Consider the following 25,270-nt stretch of genomic DNA (forward strand, 5'->3'; position numbering starts at 1 on the left):
ACAGGCACACCAAAATAAATAAACCACACACATACACTTAACAAAACCATAATTCTAACCCTACACTACTACCTATCCACTCACCTTAACCTAACCCTAACCATAAAGTCCCTAACTACCACACATTCATCTTACCCGCTCCCTAACCCTAAAGTCCCTAACTACCGCACACTCATATTCCCCACTCCCTAAGCCTAAAGCCCCTAACTACCGCACACTCACCTTACCCGCTCCCTAACCCTAAAGTCCCTAACTATTGCACACTCACTTTACCTGCTCCCTAACCCTAATGTCCTTAGCTATCGGACACTCACCTTACCCCAATCCGTTCCCACACTTACCTTAACCCCTCCGTAACCTCCGTTTCCATACTTACCTTACTCCGGTCCGTAACCTTCCCACCACAGTAGAGTAAATCGCGAAGCCATGGAACGGACAACCGAAATCTTACCCTAGGTAAGATTTTGAAATTCCGTGGCTTCGCTATTTTCAATTTTTGACAAAAACGGGTCTATATCATAGCATTCGAAGTTTAAAAACACCGATACTATAATATAGACCCAAACTATTTGCTACAAATGTAGAAAACAGTTGTTACAATTTATACCCTGCCTGCACGGAGCTCTACAGCACTCATGTTTTAATTAAAAAAAATCTTCTTTTTAAACTGTAGCAAACTAATTGCTAGAAATTTAGCAAATGGTTGCTACAGTTTATACCCTACCTGCACTAAGCGCTACTGTGCTCATTTTTAGTTAAAAAAAAAAAACTGTAGCAAACTGCTTACTACAATTTAGTAAGCAGTTGCTACAGTTTAGAGTGCTACTGAGCGCAAATTTGACCACAAATACAATACCAGGTTTTAAAAGCCAGTATTGCATTAAGGTGAGATTGGGATTGGCTTATCGTGTCTCTAAAACTTTGCGCCTGGGCAGTTCCCTTTCTCACTCTGCCCTAGCTACACTATTACTAATAAGCTGCGCATTGCAGAAGGATGCTCTTAGAATACTGGATACAAGGTGATCAAAGGAAAGTTTGTTGTCTGGATAGGTTCCCAGGCCCCTAACTATTGGATCAATTTTCAGGGGTGTCGATATGATAGTTGCAGGGGATGTTTTGCTTACTGGTAGATAGTATTACACATTTTTTGACATTTAGTTTTAGCCCATGGTTTTGACATCAGCTGTTTGTTTGGGAAAGTCACTCAAGGTTCTTGGTGTCCTCTGGAGAGTTTATGATGGCACCAAATTTACAGTAATCTGCAAACTTGGTCAGCCATAACTCCTTAACATTTGTTTTTTCCTTCAAGAAGTAAATGCGAAAGAGGAGTGGCCCAAGGACTGACCTGGGGCTATACCACTATTAACAGTTTTCTTTAGAGGCAATAGTGCCACCTACCGTAATTCCTTGAGTTATATTAATAAACCAGTTTGCAGTCCAATAAGCTACATAGGGATTAACATATAGCTGGGGAGTTTTTTAATGATACCAGAGTGTAGGGTGGTGTTGAAGACTTTACAAGGTCTAGATATGTGGTGTGTTCCAGTTTTACATTATCCATTGCTTCAGAAACCTTGTAGAAGAAGTCAACCAAGTTAAGTAGGCAGGATCTTCACTTGACAGAACCGAACTGACTAGGGTCAAGAGTTTGTAGGTTACCTATGTCCTTATTTATTAACTCCATAATGATAATTTCCATAGCTTTAGAGATGAGACTGGTCAGACTTATGGGCCTATAATTATCTGAGTCTACTAACACCCCACCTTCATGCAGGGAGGATGACTGTTGCTGTCCTCCATTCTTCTGGCACAAAGCCAAGGCTGATATTGAACAGTCTCTGTAGGGGTGAGACTGGACAGCAGATATCCTGGTATGTTATTGATCCCCATAGAAGCAGTATTCTTGGCCTTGGAAAGGGCTTTGAAGATTTGTTCTTGAGAGATTTTAGGGGGGGGTTATAGATGCAGGTATGTGATCTGGGAATGTGGAGGGGATGAAGTTAGACATAAGTTTAGCCACTAGTAGATTTGTTAGGTATTCTGGGTCAGAGCATGGATATAATTTACTATTAGCTGTGGACAGTGCTGGGCATTATTTTTAAGGTTTCTAACATAGTTAAAGGAGGATTTGTAGTTGTCTTTTGCCTGGGTGGCTATTTTTACCTCATATCTGACTTTGCTTGTTGGGATCAGGGACTGGAGTTCCCTTTTGAGTTTAGCAAGGGCATTATTTGCCTCTTGGCAATTGCATTGTTTCTTGATTTTTACATTGATGTAAGGTGAATGAATGGTCATAATACATGACTGCATGACTTTTGTGACAGCGTGACTCATATAGCAGAGAATGAGACCCTCTTCCAAACAACATCTCCGGTTATCAGTTACTGAAACCAAATGCAAGTTATATTTTTCCATCCTTTTAATATCTTTCCAGCAGTGGGAGCAAGAGATTTTCCAGCTTACAGCCTTCTGAAGAAAGTAAGTAGACTAGCATTAGAAAACTTTTCTCAGGAAGGAATATTGATAAAGTCACCACAGTGCTGAAAACAATTTCTAGTTCATTACCGAGTATTTTATTGATTAGTGCTAATTACTGAATATAAATGCACAATTGGAAGTAGTTTTAGAGTAAACATATTTATATGACTAAGCCATAACTTTCATTTTTCCCACTTAGTTTAACAGCACAAAACAGTAAAATACTCTGACCTGAGGATACAGCAATGGCAAAATATCTCCTTCAAAACATAGCAACTATATAAAGGCTTTCTTAAAATTAATTACTAGTTAGGAAAATCTCTACTTGGTCAAGTCTCTTAGCTGCAAAATACAAAAAATATACTATGGTGCTAAAAAGCAAATCCTAAGCATACAAAAAGACATTCTGGAGACAAGCTACTCAAGACTGAGAACATTTAGCACCAGAACTAGCCTACAGGGTCTACGGCTACCAATATTACAAAATACATTACCCTTTCTACATCCAGATCTACATCCCATGGACTACAGAAGGAAATAAAGATGTACAGAAGATACTGGACTCACATCCTGATAACAAATCTCCCAAGTAAGTGGAGCAAGTATTGGTGGGGAGGGGCACAAAATGTTTCAACTTTATATTCTCCCAGAAAACGAACACATAACCTATGACTTCCCAAAAAAGAAAGCAATGTTAAAAATCTCTCGATTAAAGATAACTTTCAGTTCACTGGAGGTCTTAGAAGTGTGTGCTGTCAGGAGCTGTGTATGATGTCCAAGAGAAGAGAACCATCTAATATAATTACAGGGCACATGTAGGTTTTGCCATGCCTGGTGCCATAGTAGTAACTAAAGATGTTTTACAGCTGAAGCTGTCAAACTAGGAGAATTAGTCTGCTTGGGAGTGAGTGGCATACAGAAAAAAAAACTCTCGCAGATTAACCAAGATCAATAGCATCTTTGGCAGTTGAACAACCAGGCAGGGGAAGGTGAGAGTGAGTGGCTTATGTCAGCCTGCTTACCCTGGTGGGAGGTTGATTGTGGACCCAATCAGCAAAACTGCTTCTGTCTAATTGGAGATCTGCATACAACCAGTGGCCTTAGGATTGGGGAACAAGGGTTTAGTGATTCTACTGTGGTGATGTTAGTCCTCATGGGTTGTGAGTGTGGGAGTATGTGCATGTCTGTCAGTCATCAGAGGCAAGCTTAGGGCCAAAACAGAAACACCCTCAAGGCTGCCTGTATGATGCCCTTAAAGTGGATTATTCTTGCTCCATAGTGGGGAAATAATGAGAAATGGATGGCCATCAGTCATGAGGGCAAAAGAAATGGGTATAGACAGAAATAGGAGTGATAGCTTGCCTTGATGGCATACAGGGATGAAGCTCTGTCAACCAGATCAGGAGCCAGGGAGTGGGTATGAGTGAATAATGCCAGTTCAGCCATCCTGGACAAAGGAGGTAGGAAGGCCAGCCCAGTACAGTGCAGACACCTACTGGAGAAAGAGAGGCATACTGTGTGCAGCATTAGGGACCAATAATGTGCCTATTTCTGCTAAGGTACACTTGAGTAGCAGCCTTCATGTGGCATAGGAAAAGATATGCATACATATATAAAAGGGCACAGCAAAGCTTTACATCAAACATCCAGGGAGAGTTTAGGTTCTAAAAATTGATAAAAAATATCTTAATGGCTGCCTAAATGATCGCTGCACTATGAATGTCTCTTGCCCCAATGAAGGCGAATGAATGAATGAGTGGTGACAGCTAGATGGTTCACTGGCACGAGGATAGCGGATAAAAAACAGGCAAAAAAATAAAAGCAGAGCAAGAAGATAACTTCCATTATGGACCTAGGCTTTCTGAGGAATCTGAGTTTGAATTTTAAGGAAGAAAAACAGTGTGGACACTGAACATCTTATGGTTCGTGACACTAGGCTTGGATTTAAGTCAACAAACTTGCAGTTCAACTAGAGACATTATGGTTGTTGAGACATTTAAGAAAGAAAAGATCAAAACTGAAAGGAAATCATTGTAGAACATGAAGTTCCATGATTGCCCTTAAACACCTAGGAAAAGATAGGATTTTTAAGCATCTTTCTGACATCAGTGCTTAATAAACGTTTGGTAAGCAGACTTCAGCAGTATTAAGCTATAGTTTTGTGCTACAGCAGTAACAGTGGGGAGCAGCCATCACAGAAGAGTGTCAAGAAACACAAAGAGCTTTAAAAGCTGTTAAAAGCTTCATTCAACCTTTATAAAATTCATATTTGTGTACATGTAGCTCTAGCACACACCGTGAGTACCACTGGACTACAGTGAAGCATGCTTTGTCTGGATTTTTTCTATTCTAAGCATAGTAGAATGCAGTATCAGGTGCTGCTACAGAAACGGCAGGTTAGGGGCAAGTAATCACAGGAAAGGTAACAGAGAGACAATAAAGTTGTACCCCAGTACCAAAAAGATCATATTTCAGAAGTCCTAGTACTCTTAATAACCACATACCAAAAAGAAAGTTAATCAGACAGAAAAAATGCTCATCAGACCATAAAAAACATAAAAAATTGTATAAGGGTTTTTACAGGGGGCAAGCCCATTTGCACCCCAAACCATCTATTACTTCTATTCCAAGACTGCCAAAGAAGAAAAGGAAACATTTGCTAAAAATATAATAAAAATGAAAAAGGGTAGCTGTTGCTAATATGTAATAAAATAATTTCCCATTTTTCAAAAATAAAGGATCTCTTTATTGTAGGCAGATGAGCGCCGCTCTACATATTATATGTAGAGGAAGAAGAGCTCATCTGCCTACAATAAACAGATCCTTTATTTTTGAAGAACCAAGTCTGAGATGAATTTTTTCACAAAACAGAATTGTAACAACTTGTAATTATGAACTTCCTCTTAACAGAAATGGAGCAGAACAGGGGGAACTCCAACTACAGATCCCAAGCACTAGACTTGAAACGATGCGACAGACCAGTCTCCCACCTCGACCCACAGACTGACGGATGCCCTTTTAGCAATTGATTACTATTTCAGAGGTGACACAAAAGCCTTTAAGAGAAACAATATACAATTCCCTTTTACCCTAAAAGATTTTCTTGCCAGGAAATTACACTGAATAGCTTTATTTTAGAAAAGGTTACTTTTATTTTAATGACAGACATTTTTATTGAAAATTACCTTGTTAAACTGGGACCAAGAGACGCAGCGATTTTCAAAGTCTTCAAGATTTGTGCTGCTTTCACCAAATATCTTCTGTGCTAAGAAGAAGAAATGTTCTTTAATCAGCCTCCTACTGGTCTGCACCTCTGCCATGAACTTCATGTTGAGCGTTTCACACATCTGGTGCCATGGAACTCTGTCTGGGACCACAAATGGTATTCGATCCTGCATTCATAAGGAGGAATAAAATCAGTTTTGGTTTAATAAAGAAAGAAAGTCACCACTAACTTAGACATATAGAAACAGAGAGAGAGACAGAGACAGTGAGAAAAAGAGCTAACAGGGTAGCATATTTGAATGTACTGAAAGAAGAAGATCTGTGGTCTGTTAAGTCAATTTAAGGATTGTAACTAACATGTATATAGCTAGCCCCTACTATCCATCATGTTCTTTCTTTCTATATAAATTATCAGTGTATATAGCTAGCCTCTGCTATCCATCACGTTCTTTCTTTCTATATAAATTATCAGTGAACTCCTCTTACTAAACACACTGTTGTCAGTGACTCAACTACCAGTGTTTCAGGGCCCTAGTACCATCGTTGTAAAGTAGAGTTTTCTTAATCAAGTATTGAATTGTTTCCTCATTCAATAACCACTTATGCTCCTTATACTTCTTTTATAATTATTCTCTGTACCCTTCCCACTTCCTTGTCATTGACTCATGTAACAATTAAAGCTGAACTCATGGTTTGCATGACTAATTAATTTTATTCTTCCAGATGGTTTTAAATATCATGTTAAATGAGTTTTAATTTAAGTATTTATTTTGTTTCCATCATCATATATTTTTTCTTTTTCTTTTTTCCACTTTATTCAAAATGATGTGTAATACCCGCGGTGGTAGTGCTGCGGTAGCGTTGTCACCTCACAGTAAGACGCTGTCCAGTTCGATTCTCAGCTAGAGCGTCCTCTGCGTGGAGACATACGTGCATGGGCATACCTTCGTTGAAGGTTGTGCGTCAGGGCTGGTAACTTGGCACGTAAAAATCAACTGCCAATCATTAGCGGACCGGAGTTCCGCTGTGGCGACCCCTAACCGGGAAAAGCCGAAAGACACAACAACATTCAAAATGATGTGTAATAACAATACTAACTAATTGTACAATAATATTTTTGAAGATAGTTTTTAGGGTTCTTGTACACAGAACTGAAGAAGTCTAGAAGGACGAAAGTGATCTTTGTTAACAATAGGTTATAGAAACAGAATATGGTTTTCACAATGGATTATTTTGCATGCAAAGTGTATATGTATATATTTATATATATTTTTAGATTGCCAAATGGTCCAAGGTTTATACATTTCCAGCCATGTAGTATATTGTCTTGGATAAAAATCACAGATAATAATCTGGTTAAGTAAGAGGTACCACATCATTAATTTTAAATAGTACATAAGGTTTATATTATTATGACAGCTACTAAGTAGGGCAGGACCGCCTCGAATGTTACAATGATGGGGGAAGGAATGTGAATGTGTTAACATGTATACCAATACACTGTATTTTACAGCACAATAAACAACTCCCATACCTGATACAAAATACACATGTATACATATATATATATATATATATATATATATATATATATATATATGTATGCATATATATATATATATATATATATATATATATATGCATATATATATATATATATATATATGTATGCATATATATATATATATATATATATATATATATATATATATATATATATATGTATGTATATATATATATATATATATATATATATATATATATATATATATATATATATATATATATATATATATATATATATATATATATATATATATATATACATACATACATATATCTATAGTTAGAAAGTTTGTGATGAAACTATTATTCTGTTAATTTTTTTTTTATTTGGATTCCTTGTCTGTGTACTTAACAAAGGATTTTCCACTGGAAACAGACTGCCTACCCTGCTTAGGTTACTTTTGAATACTTAGTAATTATGTATATTTCTTTTTTTGACTTAGGACGAGTTTAAGTTCGCTATTTCTACTACCATTATCTAATCTGATTAATATACAGTGATTAACTAGATATATATATATATATATATATATATATGGATTGAAAATCTTCCACACAGAGAAGTTTCTTACACTGTTTTGTTTTTGAACCCACTATACTTGTCTTCAGGGATACACACACACACACACACACAAAGTTGTCAATCTCATATCACAGCACTACCATTTCCAATCTCATCATACCACAGCGCTACCATTTCCCATTTTGGTGACTTTTCACTGCACGTTTTATGTCAACCTCATCTCCATTTACTTATATGTAAAACAGAGGTAATCCAGAAAGCTCAAGTCAGGTCTGAAATCCCACCTGTAACCTACAGAGTGACAGGGCTAACAGGAAACTGAGTACAAAGGATTAGTCCAGATAAAATCACTTCAGCTAGCATATCTAGGAGACTCACAGTCTCTCTGATACCCTCCCTGTGGGAAGAATAAAGATGCCTTGTTGAAGTTTCAAGTAATTTATTCAGTTAAGGAGGTAGGTGGATGAGTATTCCTGTTCTAATCAAGAACTAAGAAGAATTAACTATCTGACCAGAAAATTCCTTCTCAGTTTTATCATCAAATAAAACCAAGATAGAAATGGTAACCCATGCCAAACTACTAGGGGTTACTATTCATGAAAACATAAAATTCAACTACTACATAAAAAGTACAGTTGTGTACCTACCATAAATGTAGACGTTCGAGTGTATTCACTGTTGCAGTCATTACACTTGGGTTATCCTGCTGGCAGGCGACCCATAGTCGGCCCGAGTTCCAAAGTCTTGGTTCGGCGTCGGTTGCTGTCACCTCTTCCCTGACGTCAGTGCGCCAGGGGTATGAAAGTTGCAACCGACACCATTTTCTTCAGTTTTTCTTGCCCCAGATGTCAGGTGCCCCCAGATATGAAGGCTGTAAAGATAAAAATAGGCCAAACAACCATGCATATATCAGTAAAAACATTTTCCTCTTCTAAAAGCAAATGCACCACATAGGTTGTATAGAGTTGAGAAGTACAGAATAGTCCCAGCAAAGAGGGGGATGGTGGGTGGGTAACCAGGACTGCAACAATGAATACACTCGAACATCTACATTTGTGGTAGGTACACAACTGTACTATGCTCATCGTGTTTCACTGTTGCAGTCATTACACTTGGGTAGAATCCCAAAGCTGAGGTAGGGTGGCTGGGTCTAGATTGGATTTGGCGAGGCTAACAAGCCCTGCAGGACTGCAGTGGCAAAGCCTGCTCTAGATTTGGAGTAGAGAGGAAGGTGGTAGTGCTTGGTAAAAGTGTGCACTGAGTTCCAGGTTGCAGCTTCTAAGATGTCTTTGGTTGGTATCTCTCTGAGGAAAGCTGTTGAAGTGGCTGCTGCTCTGGTAGAATGAGGCCTAATGCCCTTAGGCACAGATTTGCCATGTTGTGCATAACAGAAGCGGATGCAGTGTCCTACCCATTTGGAAACTGTCTGCTTTGTAATAGGTTTTCCTTGTGATCCTGCAGCATATGCTACAAACAGTTGTTCAGTTTTTCTGAAAGCTTTTGTTTTGTCCAAGTAAAATCGTAGCTGCCTGTGTATATCCAAAGAGTGCAGAAGTCTTTCCCCTTTATTCTGGGGATTTGGGTAGAAAGTAGGCAAATGAATAGTTTGGTTTAAGGCCACATTGGAGACCACTTTTGGCATGAATGTTGGGTTCGTTCTTAGAGAAACCCTGTCCTGGTGAAAAATGAGGAAAGGTTCCACAGCCATCAATGCCTGTAACTCTGAAACTCTTCTTGCTGAAGTTATTGCTAGGAGCAGAGCAGTTTTCCATGACAAGAATTTTATATCAGCTGTGATGGCTGGTTCGAAAGGAGGCAGTGTTAGCTTTTCTAAAACAAAACTGAGGTCCCAAGTAGGCACTGGTGCTCTCCTAGGGGGTCTTATATTCTTTGCCCCTCTGAGGTACTGTCGTAGTAGAGGATGTAAAAAAATAGGAAGATCCGTATTGTAATGAGCTGAAATGGCAGAGGCATGGATTTTAATAGAAGAAAAAGATAGGCCTTTGTCCAACATCTCAGTGAGGTATTGTAAAATCTGAGGCATATTAGGACCCAGTGGGTCGAGCCCTTGTGCCTGGTTCCAAGCACAGAATCTCTTCCATTTTTCCGCATAAGATTTCCTAGTGCTGGGTCTCCTGGCTTCCACAATTACATCCATAACCGCTTTAGAGAGAGGTGCAGTTTGAGTGGCTACATTATCTGCCATGCTGCCAGGTTTAAGGTTCTGAGTTGACTGTGCAGAATCTGATTGTTTTGCTGTGTTAGAAGATGAGGGATTTGAGGTAGAGGCCAAGGCGGGCCTTGGGACAAAATCTTTAGGATTAGGTACCAGTGCTGGCATGGCCAGTCTGGTGCAATCAGGATCATTTTTGGCCTCTCTTGTCTGACTTTTAGAAGCACCTTGGTGAGAAGTGGCATAGGAGTAAAGGCATAGACTGTCAGGTTTTTCCAGTTGAAGGATAGAGCATCCACTTTCCATGCTTGAGAGTGATAAGTCCTTATGCAAAATTTTTGTAATTGGCAATTGTGAGGGTAGGCAAGTAGATCTATGTCTGCGCGTCCCCATTCCCTTGTTATCATGTTGAACACTTGTGGATTTAGCTTCCATTCGTGAGGATCCATGAGATTTCTGATTAGTTCATTTGCCAGTGTATTTTTTGTTCCTGGCAGGAATTGTGCTTGCAGATGTACCTGGTAAGTCAGTGCTGTGTTACACAAAGTCATGGCTTGTCTGCATAGGGGGTAGGAATGTATGCCCCCTTGCTTGTTTATGTACCACATAACTGTGGTATTGTCCGTCTTTATTAATAATTGTCCTGGATGTATTAAGTCCTTGAAGGCTGTCAGGACATTCTGTACAGCTAGCATCTCTTTTTGATTGATGTGAAGATGCCTTTGTTCCTTGGGCCACGTGCCCTGAATACATTTTCCTGCCATATGTTCTCCCCAGGCGTAATCCGATGCATCCGTTGTTATTGTCTGCCTGGCTGTAGGTAAGGTGAAAGGCTGTCCCTTGTTGTGGTGACAGGCCTGGGACCACCATCGAAACTTCTGCTGTAGGCAGGGGATCAATGCTATGATTGTCTCTAGGCTGTGACAATGCTGAGTCCAAACACTTTTTAGATACCATTGTAGTTTCCTCATATTCAGTTTGGCATATGGAATTAGTAGAATGCAGGATGCCATGAAACCCAGGGCCTGCAGAATTTTTCTTGCAGGGAGCTGGGTCTTTGTTGCCATCATTTGAAAGTAATGAGTCAGTTGCCTTTGTTTGTCTGGTGTGAGATAAGCCATCTGGGCAGTTGTATTTAAGCTTGCACCTAGGAATATTATCTCTTGAGAGGGCACTAGTTTTGATTTATTTTTGTTTACTGTGTACCCTAGGCAAATTAGTAATCTTTTTACAAACTCCAGGTGCTTTAGAAGAATGTCCTTGCTCTCTGCTTAAATAAGGCAGTCGTCCAAGTAGGGATATATTTGAATTCCTTTTTGTCTGCAAAATGCAATTACTGGTGCCAGGCATTTTGTGAAGACCCTGGGCACAGTAGATAAGCCAAAGGGCAGTGCAGAGAATTGATAATGCATTGAGCCTGCTATAAATCTGAGGTATCTTCTGCACAACTGTCTGATTGGGACGTGGAGGTATGCCTCCTTGAGATCCAAAGTAACTAGCCAAGCCTCTTTGCCCAGTATGGGCAAGAGTTGTTGCAGTGTTAACATTTTGAATTTTGGAACATCCAGGAAAGTATTTAGGATTGACAGGTCCAGTATTGGTCTCCATGCTTTGTCCTTTCTGGGTACTAGGAAAGGTTGTGAGTAAAATCCTTGGCCCTGTTCTTCTTGTGGAACATTTTGAATAGCTCCCATATCCATAAGAGCTGCAGTCTGTTTTTGTGCCTCTGCCCATTGGTTTTGTGGCAGGTTTGGCATACCTTTTGGTTTTGGAAGCGTGTGGAAGTGAAACCTGTACTCTTGAGAAACTATATTCAACACCCATTGATCTTGGGTGATCATGTGCCAATTTTTTGAGAAAAGTGCTAGCTTTCCCCCTAGGGGTGCTGTCAACTGGTAAGAGTTTGGCATTTGCAGAGGGAAGTCATTGTGACTGTTTCCTATAAGGTTGTGATTTGTCTTCTCCTCCTTTGGGGGCCGAAGCACCCCATTGTTTAGGTCTGTAGGAGCCTTGGGGCTGAGATCTGCCTCTTGGGTGTCTGTATCTGCCTCTTTGTGGCCTGTCTGACATTGGAAAGGACCAATTTTTTGAAGGCCAGTTCCTGCTAAATCTAGGTGGCTGAACCTGTAAGAAATCTTTCACAGTTTGCATTGACTTTACTTTATCCTCCATTTTCTTTAAAACCTCTTCTAACTTAACACCAAACAAAGGATCATGCTGTAGTGGAGCATCCAATAATTTCATTTTAACATGGTCAGGTAAACTCTGTTCTTTCAAACAAGCATGTCTTCGAATAACTGAGCCTGCAACTGCGGCTCTACAAGAAGCCTCTAATGAATCAAAACCACATTGCAGAGTATGCTTTCCCACGTGTTCAACTGCATGCAACAAATCCTACATTTCTTTATAATCAGGACCTTCTATATTTGTAACCATTTTCTGCTTTAACAGTGACATGAGATACTGCTGATATTTAAGCATGTGAAATTGACAGTTTAAAGCTCTTACAGCTAAAGTAGCAGAAGTGTAAACTTTTTCCCCCATCTATCCGCTCTGGAATCCCTATCTGAGGGGACAGGATTTTTGGCAGTAGAAGCTTTAACCCCTTTTGGACCTTGAGAAATAGTTTCTGGGTCCGCAGCGGGGTTTTTGTAAAGAAATTTATGAGAGTCAGGGACCCTGTAGTACCTGTCTGGCTTTACTGGTGCAGGAGGTAAAGAATCTGGAGACAGACTGGATTCAGAAAAAACATCATCAACAATATCGAGCACAGGGGGGATAGCCAAGGGCCTGTGCTGAGGCAATAGAAGGAAATCTCTGAGCCTTTTCTTGGATTCTGAGTAATCCTGGCTCTCCCAATGGAAATGCTTCCTCATGGTGTGCAGGATTTCCCCAAAAGAGTAATCCTCAGGCAGGGAGGCTGAAGGAATGGACTCTTCAGCATCAGAGTCCTCATATGGAGGGACAGAATAGCCCTGATCAGAAGAAGAATCAGAAGAAATGGAAACCTGATCAGAGGAATCATAATCAGTGTCTTGCCTAGGCCTTTTGTCAGGAGGGGGATGGGAGCCCCTGATTAAAGTAATAAGGTCTTCGGCCATTTTAAGCATCTGTTTCTTAGGCGTGGATGACTGTTCTGAAGAATGCTGCACTTGTCTGTTTGTCTTTAATGGTGTTTTTGACTTTGCCTTTGCTGCTGTAGTAGCTTTAATTGTAAACTATGAAGGTCTATATACTATAAAAGAGATGAAACAGTACTTATCCTAGCCTTCTCTTTTAGGTAGGGATGGTTCTATAGAGGGCTGTCAATTTTTGATGGGTTTTCTTAACAGCCTGATGTTCATCGTGTTTCACTGTTGCAGTCATTACACTTGGGTTATCCTGGCAGTGTTAGTTTTTCTAAAACAAAATTGAGGTCCCAAGTAGGCACTGGTGCTCTCCTAGGGGGTCTACTCACTAAATGGCTTTCATACTCCTCCTGGTGTAGCTACAATTTGGTCTACTGCTCTTTGTATTTCAAAGTACCTTCTACTCTTATTGTCAGACTCACAATTTACATTTTTTTCTGCTATAAAAATAAAGCTTTGCAATAAATTGCATTATGTGTCAAGTCATAAATTTTTTTTCATTTAATTGTCCTCAAATAATAACACTCCATGTCATTTTTATTCTACTGTGTTCTATAGCCATATCAGGTGTGAAAAATCTGTATGAAACTGTGACCAACTTGTATTGACCTAAAATGTATTTATGCATATTGTCTAAAATATATCATGTGTTGTTTTACTTACTCTCTCTCTCTCTCTCTCTCTCTGGGCCTCTGCTCAAAAGGAGTAGCTTATCTACTCAATCAGACCATCCTGGTAAATGAATGCAATAAATAAATAAATTTGCCTGCTAAAGAATGACTATGCCTAGAATCAGGGCATCCCACCTCTTCTTCCTGTCCCCCCTTCCCTTTCCCCCTTCCCATAGACTTTACCTCAGTCCAGCAGCCTGGCCACAAACAGCCTCAGACAAGTGGTTGCCGAGAATAATTCAGTAAGGATACTCTTAGCAGTGGACAGAAAATCCTCCTCCCTTCAGGGAAATCCACCACCCACCAGACTAGACACAGGTTCTCTCTGGTACACCTTCACAAGTTGCAAGCAGGGGTTATAGTACCTGTTCCACCACCATAAAAATTATTTTTTTACCTGAATCTGTTTGGTGCCCAAAAAGGAGCTGATGTGGAGATCAGTGTTAGATCTGCTATACCTAAATAACATTTGGAAAGTACCAAAATTTAAAATGTTCACCCTGCAGACCATCCTACCCCTTCTTCTGGATCATAGTTTCATGGTGACTACAATTGAAAGATGCTTATCATCACATTCCGATTGCTCCCATCTTCAAGCTGAATCAACAAATGTCTTGTCTTACACCCCCCGGTGTATGATGGACAAAGAAAAAAGTTCCTTCCACTAATCAATTTGTGTAAGGAAACTAGTGATCCATTGTGGCCTGTTTTCATCCAGTTCAATCAGGAGTTATTGAATCAGATTGGATCCGACCTCGGCACATATTCTGAAGGTTTTCTGTTCCAGGGCTGTGACTCCTCCCCTACCCATAATTCCCTCACTCCACACCTTAGTACCTCATATGTTGTTTGCCACCTAAAGATTTAGGAAGCAGTCTTAACGGGGCTCTTCACAAGAATTCAGCCTTTGAGTTATATCTCCCTTTTTTTCTCTCCCTTCCAAGAGATTTACCTCTCTAGTCTAGCTTTAGACTTTGTGTGTTTAGTGTGTACTTTTGACAGGATTCATTTGTTGATCAACATAGACAGTTAATAGGTGGATAGGTAGTAGTTGTTTTTATAGTTGTTACATTTGGTGTGTGTTTTCTGCATTGTAGACTTAGTACATAATTTAGTGATTTAGTGTGTTTTTCTAATAAATTTTATACAATATCTAGCTTAGTGTGTGTTTTAGATAGTATTTGTTGATAGTAAGTTTTTGCCTTTCTAGTTAGTTATAATCCTTAAACTAAGAATGTCAGATAGCCAGGGATTTAAAGTGCACTGACTGTGGACACAAACTCCCTTCTCAGGATCCCCATACCTTGTGTATGTATTGTTTGGGTGCTGCCCACTTCAATACCCGATGTCAAGCTTGTGCCTCCTTTATTTCCATGAAACTCCAGACTATGAGACAGAAACTCATAGTTAAGGGTTTTCTCACTCCAACAGACAGTATTTTCAATTTCTACTTCTTCTAACTCCTCTGCTTCTACTTCTCCAGCCAGTAAGCAAGACAACAGCAGACCAAAAGATGGGCCAAAAGGATAAGGAAAAAGAAAAAGAGAAAGTAAAAGAAATGGAGAAGGATAAAGATAAGAATAAGTAAGACAAAATGGATTCTGAGAAATCAAGGAAGCATTCCCCAGATCCAACAGTGACAACCAAGCCAGATCTGAAAAATCCTTGATGGTTGGAACCAACAGTTTCTTGGGTCTGTCCCTCTACTCCTCTGTCCTATTTCTCTCTGGATGTGGTGAGTCTGAGGTTACACTCCCTAACCCTCCAGGAGCAGAGGTGTTTGAGACCACTTTCAGTGGGTTCTTCTACCCAGTCATTCAGAAGCCTAACCATACAAATGAAGATGAAGCAGAAGTTCCTTAAAAATGCAAAACCAGCTTGGGGGTTCTATCACTGCAGTCCCCTAGGAACATGATGAGTCTTGGCCCAACTATCCCTCCTTTCCATTCTCCAGTCTGGGTCTGCCTTTTGGACCAGACTTCCTTAAATCCGACATGCATTGGAACACCTTTGCTGGAGCCAACAGTCAGAGTTATTTTGACTCCAAAGTCAGAGGATGCCTGAGGAGTGGAGAAAAAGTGTTTTGGTACCTATCTTTAAGAATAAGGGTAATGTGCAGAGCAGCAGTAACTACGGAGGGATAAAACTGATCAGCCACAGCTTGAAGTTATGGGAAAGAGTAGTAGAAGCTAGGTTAAGAAGGGAGGTGATGATTAGTGATCAGCAGTATGGTTTCATGCCAGGAAAGAGCACTACAGATGCAATGTTTGCTCTGAGAGTGTTATTGGAGAAATACAGAGAAGGTCAGAAGGAGTTGCATTGTGTCTTTGTAGACTTGGAGAAAGCATATGACAGGGTGCCTAGAGAAGAGTTGTGGTATTGTATGAGGAAGTTGGGAATGGCAGAGAAGTATGTAAGAGTGGTACAGGATATGTACGAGGGTAGTGTGACAGTGGTGAGGACTGCAGTGGGAGTGACAGATCCGTTTAAGGTGGAGGTGGGATTACATCAAGGGTCAGCTCTGAGTCCTTTCTTATTTGCAGTGGTGATGGACAGGTTGACAGATGAGATCAGACAGGAGGCCCCGTGGACTATAATGTTTGCAGATAACATTGTGATCTGTAGTGAGTGTAGGAATCAGGTTGAGGAGACTCTGGAGGTGGAGATATGCTCTAGAGAGCAGAGGAATGAAGGTCAGCAGGGCTAAGACAGAATATATGTGTGTAAATGAGAGGAAGGGTAGAGGAATGGTGAGGATGCAGAGAGTAGAGTTGGTAAAGGTGGACGAGTTTAAGTACTTGGGATTAACAGTTCAGAGTAATGGTGAATGTGGAAGAGAGGTGAAGAAGAGAGTACAGGCAGGGTGGAATGGGTGGAGAAGAGTGTCAGGAGTGATTTGTGACAGACGGGTACCAGTAAGAGTGAAAGGGAAGGTCTACAAGAGGGTAGTGAGGCCAGCTATGTTATATGGGTTGGAGACAGTGGCATTGACAGAAAAGCAGGAGTCAGAGCTGGATGTGGCAGAGTTAAAGATGTTAAGATTTGCACTCGGTGTGACTAAGACGGATAGGATTAGGAATCAGTATATTAGACGGTCAGCTCATGTTGGACAGATTGGAGACAAAGCAAGAGAGACAAGATTGCGTGGGTTTGGACATGTGCTGAGGAGGGATGATGGGTATATTGGGAAAAAGATGCTAAGGATGGAGCTGCCAGGTAAGAGGAAACGAGGAAGGCCTAAGATAAGGTTTATGGACGTGGTGAGAGAGGACATGCAGGTGGTTGGTGTGACAGAGCAAGATGCAGAGGATAGGAAGAAATGGAAAGAGATGATCCGCTGTGGCGACTCCTAACGGGAAAAGCCGAAAGATGATGATGAGCATTCCTTACCTTTCAACTCTGATGTATTGGGATGCAAAACAGATTTTGAGCTGAAGCTTCATTGCCAGGATTTGACGGGATGGAATGACACCGAAGGTGTCAGAACTGTCCCTCCATTCAGGGCCTTGGCACTTCATAGCTCAGATCCAAGATCAGCTTCAGGGTCGAGACCCTGAGGTGTTGAGGTGTCTGTTTGGTCTGTGGATAGCAGGAAGCCTACAGAGCCACTGGTGACTTCGGTTTTCTAGGGGGTACTATTGGTGCCAGGGGAAAAGCTGCTCCCAACCTGCTAGGTTATGAACAAACTGCAACAGGATTCTGCTTCTACTTCCCATCACTCAGTCAGTGACAATCATTACCAGAGGCTTCATTAGCTCCCAATCTGATTTGGAGCATTCTGATTTTCCACCAGAACCAGTTCATAAGAAACAAATATTCAAGCAGATGAACAGAGACTTATCTCCAGAGTCCTTCACTGAAGACACGGACTTGGATGAAAGTGAAGGCTCCCCTAGATCTCCCTAGGAAGATATACCTTTGGTGATATTTTTGAATTAACAAAGCACAGAGGGGAATAGTCTACTGAGAATCCTTCACTAGACAAGTCTGTGTTCCTGGAATCCTTTGGTTCTGGCTCATCATCATCTTGGTTAATATCACCCATTGACACCATCATTGACCTCATGGCTCAAAAGGCATGGAAAAACTCTGGCATGGTGGAACCAATCCCCCAAAAAAGTGACAGAATATTGGCAGAACCAAAAGAAAGTAAACATTGGAGCAAAGTTCCACCGGTGGATGCTACAGTGGTAGTAGCAGCCATTAAAAAGGAACTACTGAAAGAAAATTCCTTGGTTCATCCCTCTTACAGGGAGTCTAGGGCTGTAGACCAGTTTGGGAAATGGACGTATGCTTCAGCAACTTTTGCACTTAGGGTGCTGAATTGTTTGGCCCATGTTACTACATTCCAGAGAGACCTGACCAAAGAGCTCTCCAAGTCTCTCTTGTGTAATCTGCTTATGAATGTTCAGAAGACTGTGGTCTCCCAGCTTTCTACCATCCAGTATACTTCCAATGTAGCTATTTGACTGCTTTCCAATGTAGCGGACAGTACCGCTAGGGTAGCAGGCACTGACATAACCATGTGTCAGCACAACTGGATGCATCTTTGTGATTTTGTGGAAGGGTTTAAGACATCCTTCGTCAATGCTCCCTTAATGGCTCCACTCTCTTTGGACCCAGGGTAAAAGAAACACTAGCCAGGAGTCAGCAAGATGGTAAAACTCTCTCTGCAGTGGGAATTTGTCTGTCCACCCTACAGAGAACCTTATCTAGGAATAAAAGGCCTGGAAAGGAAATGTGGTTCTGCAAGTCGCAGAGTTCTTATCATGACAGACCTGGGTATAGTCCTTCACTGGGCAGAGGAGGAGATAACTACAATGGATGTCACCTTAGAGGAATTGACAGACTGCACAAACAGGGCTTTTGCGGTCCCTTCACCAGGAAGCTCTTATCACTGTTCCTGAAGGGTTGCCAAACTGCTGCACTCTGGAGGCAGTGAGGAATGCTTATCCATGCCCCCTCAATCCTGGTGAAATATAATGATAGATTCTTGGGTGCTAAACATAATTTCCAGAGGCTATTCAATTCCCTTTTTCCTTCCTCCAGTAAAAAAGAAAAAAGTTCCCAATATTTCACCCAGTCATTGCGAACTCACAGCAGCAGAAGTTTCCAAGCTACTAAGAAAAAGAGTCATCTAACCAGTCCCCAAAGATCAGTTAAGAGTCTGGAGTCTATTCAAGGTTCTTTTTAGTACCCAAGAAAACAAAAGACCTAAGACCCATTTTGGATCTGAGTAATTTAAACCAATTTCTAAAACAGACAAAATTCCGGATGGTTCAGTCCATTTTGCTTCCACTGAGGAAGGATGATTGAATGTGCTCCATAGATCTCCAGGATGCATACTATTATATAAAGACAGAGATGTATTCAAGGAGATTCTTTCATTTCCAGCTGGGGCCAATCATTATCATCCTCTATTAAATCATCTGGCCCTTCTGTTCCATCTAATGCAAGACCAAGGGATCACAGTCAATCTAACCAAAAATCATCTTTCCCTGATGCAACAAATAATATTCATCAGATGTTACCTGGATTCAGTTCTACCGATTGACAAGTTCCCCCACTCCAGAGTGCTCTCTCTGTGCCTCATAGCTATGCAACTACTCCATCGCCCTTCTCCTCCAGCAAGACTGATTCTTCATCTTTTTAGAATTAATGGCTTATACAATCTTAATGGTTCCACTAGCCAGGTTTTACATGAGAATGCTTCAGTGGACCATGGCTGTGCAATGGTCTTAAAATGTTCATCTGCTGCTTATGAAACTTCACATTGCTGTTGTCTGCACAAAACACATCTCCTGGTGGAATAAATCTCCTTCAGTGACAGATGGCTGTCAGTTCCATATAGATCCACCTGAAGTTGTAGTAACCACAGACGCCTCTCTTCTAGAGTGAGGGGGAACATTTCAAAGGGAGGATAGTCAAAGGTATTTAGTCACTCAGAGAGATCAATCTTCACATCAATATTTTAGAAATGAGGGTAGTACTCCTAAAGCTGCAGGCATTCTAGGATGTACTCCTCAAGGATGCAATTTCTATACAGTCAGACATGTCAGTATTCTAGTTCATCAGCAAACAGGGAGGAACACACTAATATCCCTTATGTCAAGAGGCCATGAGAGTTTGACAATGAGAAATGTCTTCTCATCGCTTTCTGATAGCAACGCATATACAGAGAATGTCCAATGTACTAGCAGACAAATTGAGCAGATCTATATTAATGCCTCATGAGTGGTCCCTCAATCTAACAGTGACAACTATGATCTTCTGTCTCTGGGGTCAACCTTGCTGTGATCTTCTCACTTCATACCTAAACAAGTGTAGCAGTTATTTTGCCCTGATCCCTCCATAGGGACAGTCACCGAGGGATACTCTGGTCCACAATTGGCCCCCAGGTCTCCTCTATGCCTTTCCCCCATTGCACTTAATGAACAAATTCATCCAGAAAGCAGGAATGTAAAAGGCAAGAGTGATCCTCATTGCCCTATTCAGGCCCCAACAAAAGTGGTTTCCCTTCCTGTATCATCTACTAGTACATCCACCACAGATGTTGGATCAGTATTCAACATCTGTGGTGGATGTACTAGTAGATGCTACAGGAAGGGAAACCAGAGATGTTGGATCAGTATCCAAACCTATTTACACACCCATCTGGACTGCCTCAACTGGACCAGAAATCCATGAACTTGACCACTTGGTTTCTCTATTTCTAACCTTAGCCAGAAATGCCAGGCTCCCACCAGGACAGCACAGTGGTGCAGCGGTAGTGTTGTTGCCTCACAGCAAGAGGCTCTCCGGTTCTATTCTTGGCTGAAGGTGCCTTCTGTCTGGAGTCCGCATGTCCTCCATGCGTTCATGTGTTTTTTCTCCGAGTACTCCAGTTTTCTCCCATGTTACAAAGATACGTGTCTGGAGCATTTATCCCCAGGCCTCCTCTGAAAATTGACTTCATTCCGAGTCGGACTTTCCCGGAAAACAAATGTTAAATAAATAAATAAATAAATCTTCAGTTGTTCAGATCATATCAGCCTCTCAACAACAATGCAAAAAGAAGATCTACTATGGCATATGGAAAATAGTTTCCATTTCGGTCATGTCAAAAGGTCTAGACCCTTTTTCTGCTCCCATTCCTTCCATATTAGAATTCCTGTCTGAACTTTTCCACAGTGACTCTAATTATTCCACTATTAAAGTCAAAATCGCCTCAATTTCAGACTTACACCTAGGGCAGGATGACAGTGTTATAGCTTCCTTAAGAGTCTCTAAAGGCTTTGTGAAAGGAACCTTTCTTCTATGACCACCTATCAGGGATCCAGAATCTCCCTGGGATATTACTATCATTCTACAGGCATTAATTCAACCCAGTTTTGAACCAGCAGCATCAGTTGATATGAAGTTTCTCTCTTGGCAATCAATTTTTCTGGTGGCTTTTACGTCAGCTAAATGGATTTCAGAGATGCAAGCACTTTCCTGAAAGCCTCACTAACTTGTAGTCCATAAAGACATAGTTTCCTTAAGAATGGATGCATCCTTTCTTCCTAAGGGGAAGCATCTGAGACAAATTTAAATCAATCAGTAAATCTACCCTTTTCCCCAAATTCTCAAACAAAGGTGAATACATTTTACATATGTTGGATATTCATCAACAACTCAAGTTTTATCTTCATAGGACCAAGCAATTCAAAAAATCTGATAGTTTGTTGCTTTCTCAAAACCTAAATTAGTCAAAGCAGTTGTTAAGGTTACTCTGTCCAGATGGTAAAGGGCTTGTCACCACAGTATAAACCTAAAGGTCAATCAACAAAGACAATGGCCATATTAGCAGCATTTACTAGTAGACTACCTATTGATGACATTTGTGCTGTAGCAACGTGGTCAACAGTTCACACTTTTGTGCCTCATTACAAGCTGGATGTATCATCCAGATCACGCTTTTCCTTTGTTTCCACCATTCTCAGGAGTGTCCTTTCTTGACACCACCCAAGTTAAACAGCTGGGGAATCTGTCCCATGGTTAAATCAGATGAAAATAGTCAACATCAGATATGAGAGTTAATATGTACTGACCATAATGACAGATCCATGTTGTCTGATTTTCATCCAGTTCAACCTGCTTTCTTCTTGCCCCCTTCCAAACTGACACAAATGGGCATCTGGTGACTGGATAGTTTTCTTGCACACCCTATCTGTGAGTAGCCATAACTGAATGCCTTACAATTCTACCATTTTACCTGTATGCTAGGTTTAGTCTTGAATGCAATTGCTATGGATTATTTTACTGGGGCAGACTCGACCTGAGGTACTGAAATGGAATGGATGAAATTATGGGTAGGATAGTTCAGAGCTCTGGAACTAAGAAGCTTCAGAACTGGTGCTGAGGCAGGATCCAATCCAACAACTTACAAATAGGTTTTATACTAGGAAATTTACTTTGTTTGGACTGTTACTGTGTCTCAGGGGATTTTACCTTGGAGAACACTTATGTGAACTTTATAGTTTTCAATTCAGTTTTTTGAACTTGTTTTTACACACACTGTGATAGTATTTATGTGTTAGAAGATGGATTTGGTGCTTTTGGAGACTTGTACTATGTTTTTTTTTTTTTACTTCTAGACCAGTTATTTAGCTTTCTCAAGATTTACTGGCTCCAGCAAATTCCACTATTCAGCTTCAAAGATTCCTTTGTGGCCAGACCTATGAAACACATTCCAGTCTCCTCAGTTCTTAATTCCCCAGTCCACAAGGAGAATAAAGTTCAGGGAGTTTTTGGTGGCAGTCCACCTCCTTCTTTGCCTCAGCTGTCGATGGGTGGCTCTGCTGTGGCCAGTCGGGTCTATATTACTTCACTGAAGAACTGGATCATCAAATGGCATTTCATTAGAAATGCCATTCATCGAACCTCTCTCTTGTGGGGGGCTGCGCCCCATACCACCGCTAATTATGTATACCAACTCTGAGATCACACTACAGTAGGGTTGCTCTCTGCAGGCAAGGGAAAACCTCTCTTATGAGTCCTGGGGGAAGGGGCTGGTGGTGGCATACCATCTAGACAGGAAAGGAAGCCTGAGCCTTGGTAGAGTGTGCCTGCCTTAGGTCAGTCTTTTTTTCCAGGATCTCTCGGGAAAAGGAAACAAAAAGTAAAAAAAATATCGGTTCTCCTGTCTGTATTTCTGTGAGCATGGAATACTTGCTGGTAAGTGCCAGAGAACTGATTTCTGCATTTTCTGTGCCTGTTTACCCTTCAGATAAACAATGAAAAAGAGTTCCTTCTCTTTCATACACTGATTTTTTTACTCAAGAGCAGAGACTGAAAGGTAAAGGATAAGCTTCAAGATTCTCTACTGAACCTGAAGATTCTGATTCTGAGGAAAGTGTTGCTTCAGATTTCCTTAAAGCAGTCCTTTCTTTATCTGAAACTTTACCTAAAATGAGAGAGTTTTTTTTAATCCAAAACTGCATCTGTTGCGCAAACTGCTAATAGTAATCCCATTCCCAATGACAGTGACAAATTTGGGAAGAAAGGTTTTTCCTTCTGCCTTTTTAACTTTCAGAACATTAAAATGACAGGCTCACATGTTAAAGTTTTTGCTACTATATTTTGACAACATGAAAAATTAACTCAGCCTCCCTCTCTTCCGAGGTTAAAATAATTTGAATGCCTCTCATCGGTTTCTGATGTTGTCAAACATTCCTTTAAGTGTTTTTGTGATGCTGCTGATACTGTCTCCAGAATTGCTGCATCTGGGTCAGTTCTGAGTAGGGTTGCCTCCTTTTCAAATGCCCAAAGTGTGACATTTTTGGTACAAATGTCAGATTTTGCAGGGCAAAACATACCCACGGCCAGTATTTTTGCATAAATAAAAGCTTATTCTTGTAGCATTTTAGCCACATATTCTGTTCATATTCTGTTTCTTATAACATTTAGGTGTTTTTCGTATGCAGAATAACTGTTTTATGCAACTATTACATAAAATGCAGTAAATCATTTTTGTCCTAAAATCTCAGGACATTTGTCATTTTTTCAATTTTTTTGCAGGACACAACTGTCCAAAGAGGGACTGTCCCTCGCAAAGTGGGACAGGTGGTAACCTTAGTACTGAGAAGATTTGCTTGGTTATATTACTAAAATCCTCCTGAAGATATTAAGTCTGAAATTTTAAACTCCCCCCTGGACAATGAAATTCTGTTTGACTCTTCTTCGGATGAGGTTTTTAACAGATTTGACGAGAGTTAAAAGCTGATATAATGGGTGATCTAAACCTTCCTTTTTTAAGGCAAATAAAACTGTTCCTTCCACCTCAGTTTCATTTTTCAAAAAGCAATTTAAGCAGCAAGGTGACAACAAACACATTTTCAAAAAAGTAATGGCAAGGAGGCTACAAAAGAAAGGGAAAACCTGTCAGAATCAAGGACAGTCCAAAATGTCAGAATTATTACTTGTCTCTGTAGGTCTGCACTCCCACCCTGAGACTATATCTTCCTTTATGGCTGCATATTATTTCAGATAATTGGGTTCTGAAAGTCATTCAAGCAGGGGTACATTTGGCAGTGGGTGCCCCTCTGTTATTTCTAAGGGACCCTTCACTGTCCAGTAAACTGGATTTCATTGTTTTCTTCAAGTTCTTTAACAAATGCTATCTCAGGGGGTCCTTGAATCCATGCTTGCCAGATGTGCAAATGGTTTTGTTCAAGCATTTTTTTCTGGTGCTAAAGAAAGAGAGAACTTGGAAGCCAGTGCTAGACCTCTCCTTTCTAAATCTTTTCGTTCAAGGTCCCAAAGTTCAGGGTATTATCCCTTCATACCCTGCTACTTCTTATTCCTTTACTAGCTTTTGTGGCAAAGCTAGACTTAAAATATTCCAGCCATCATATCCTCATTGGCAAAATTTCAGATGTTTAAGACTTTCTGTATCTGGCTTGCATTATCAGTTCTCTGTCTTACCCTTTGGATTATCTACTTTTCCGGGGGGGGGGGGGGGTTTACAAAATGTCTGGCTCCAATAATTGCTTTTTGCAGATTTCAAGGCATTCACATGTTCCACATTTGGAGGATTGTTTTATATTTCCAGACATTTTTTTCAGTTGTTCTGAATCCTTGGCAAGTATTCAGAATCTCCTATTAAGTTTACCGAATAAACATATAGAAATATTCTCTTATCCATTCTCAAAGAACAGTATTTTTGAGAAGTTTGCTAGATTCTGTCCTGGAAAGATTTTCTTCTCACATACGAAATACAGATGTACCTAAGGTTTTTCCTGGAAATTTTCAATAAACCTGTAACCTGTGGTATCTGCCAAATAATTTATCAGGATTTTAGGATACGTGGATTTTATGATTTCGGTGATTCCATTGGCCAGACTTCTCATGAGAAAAATGGGTCTATGCTCAGCTACCGAAAAATAAAAACCCAAATGGCGAAATATCGAAAGGAAGACAGCGAAACTGACAATTACTAATGACATCATTGAAAATAAATTCGCTGAATGGCCATAGTTGGCCAACA

The 25,270-nt window shown here is 40.5% G+C and overlaps 1 protein-coding gene across 2 annotated transcripts in view; it reads right to left on the bottom strand.

Moving 5' to 3' along the window:
• Window positions 1-25,270, bottom strand: part of STAT6 (signal transducer and activator of transcription 6) — a 2,965,055-nt gene that overhangs the window by 577,681 nt on the left and 2,362,104 nt on the right. For both annotated transcript variants that reach the window (XM_044083659.1, XM_044083658.1), the window contains exon 14: window positions 5,664-5,870. In XM_044083659.1, the coding sequence (XP_043939594.1) occupies window positions 5,664-5,870 (207 nt within the window). The remainder of the gene's footprint in view (window positions 1-5,663; window positions 5,871-25,270) is intronic.

The sequence above is a fragment of the Protopterus annectens genome, chromosome 9.part0 (assembly GCF_019279795.1).
Source record: "Protopterus annectens isolate FY-2018-M chromosome 9.part0, PAN1.0, whole genome shotgun sequence".
NCBI lineage: Eukaryota > Metazoa > Chordata > Ceratodontiformes > Protopteridae > Protopterus > Protopterus annectens.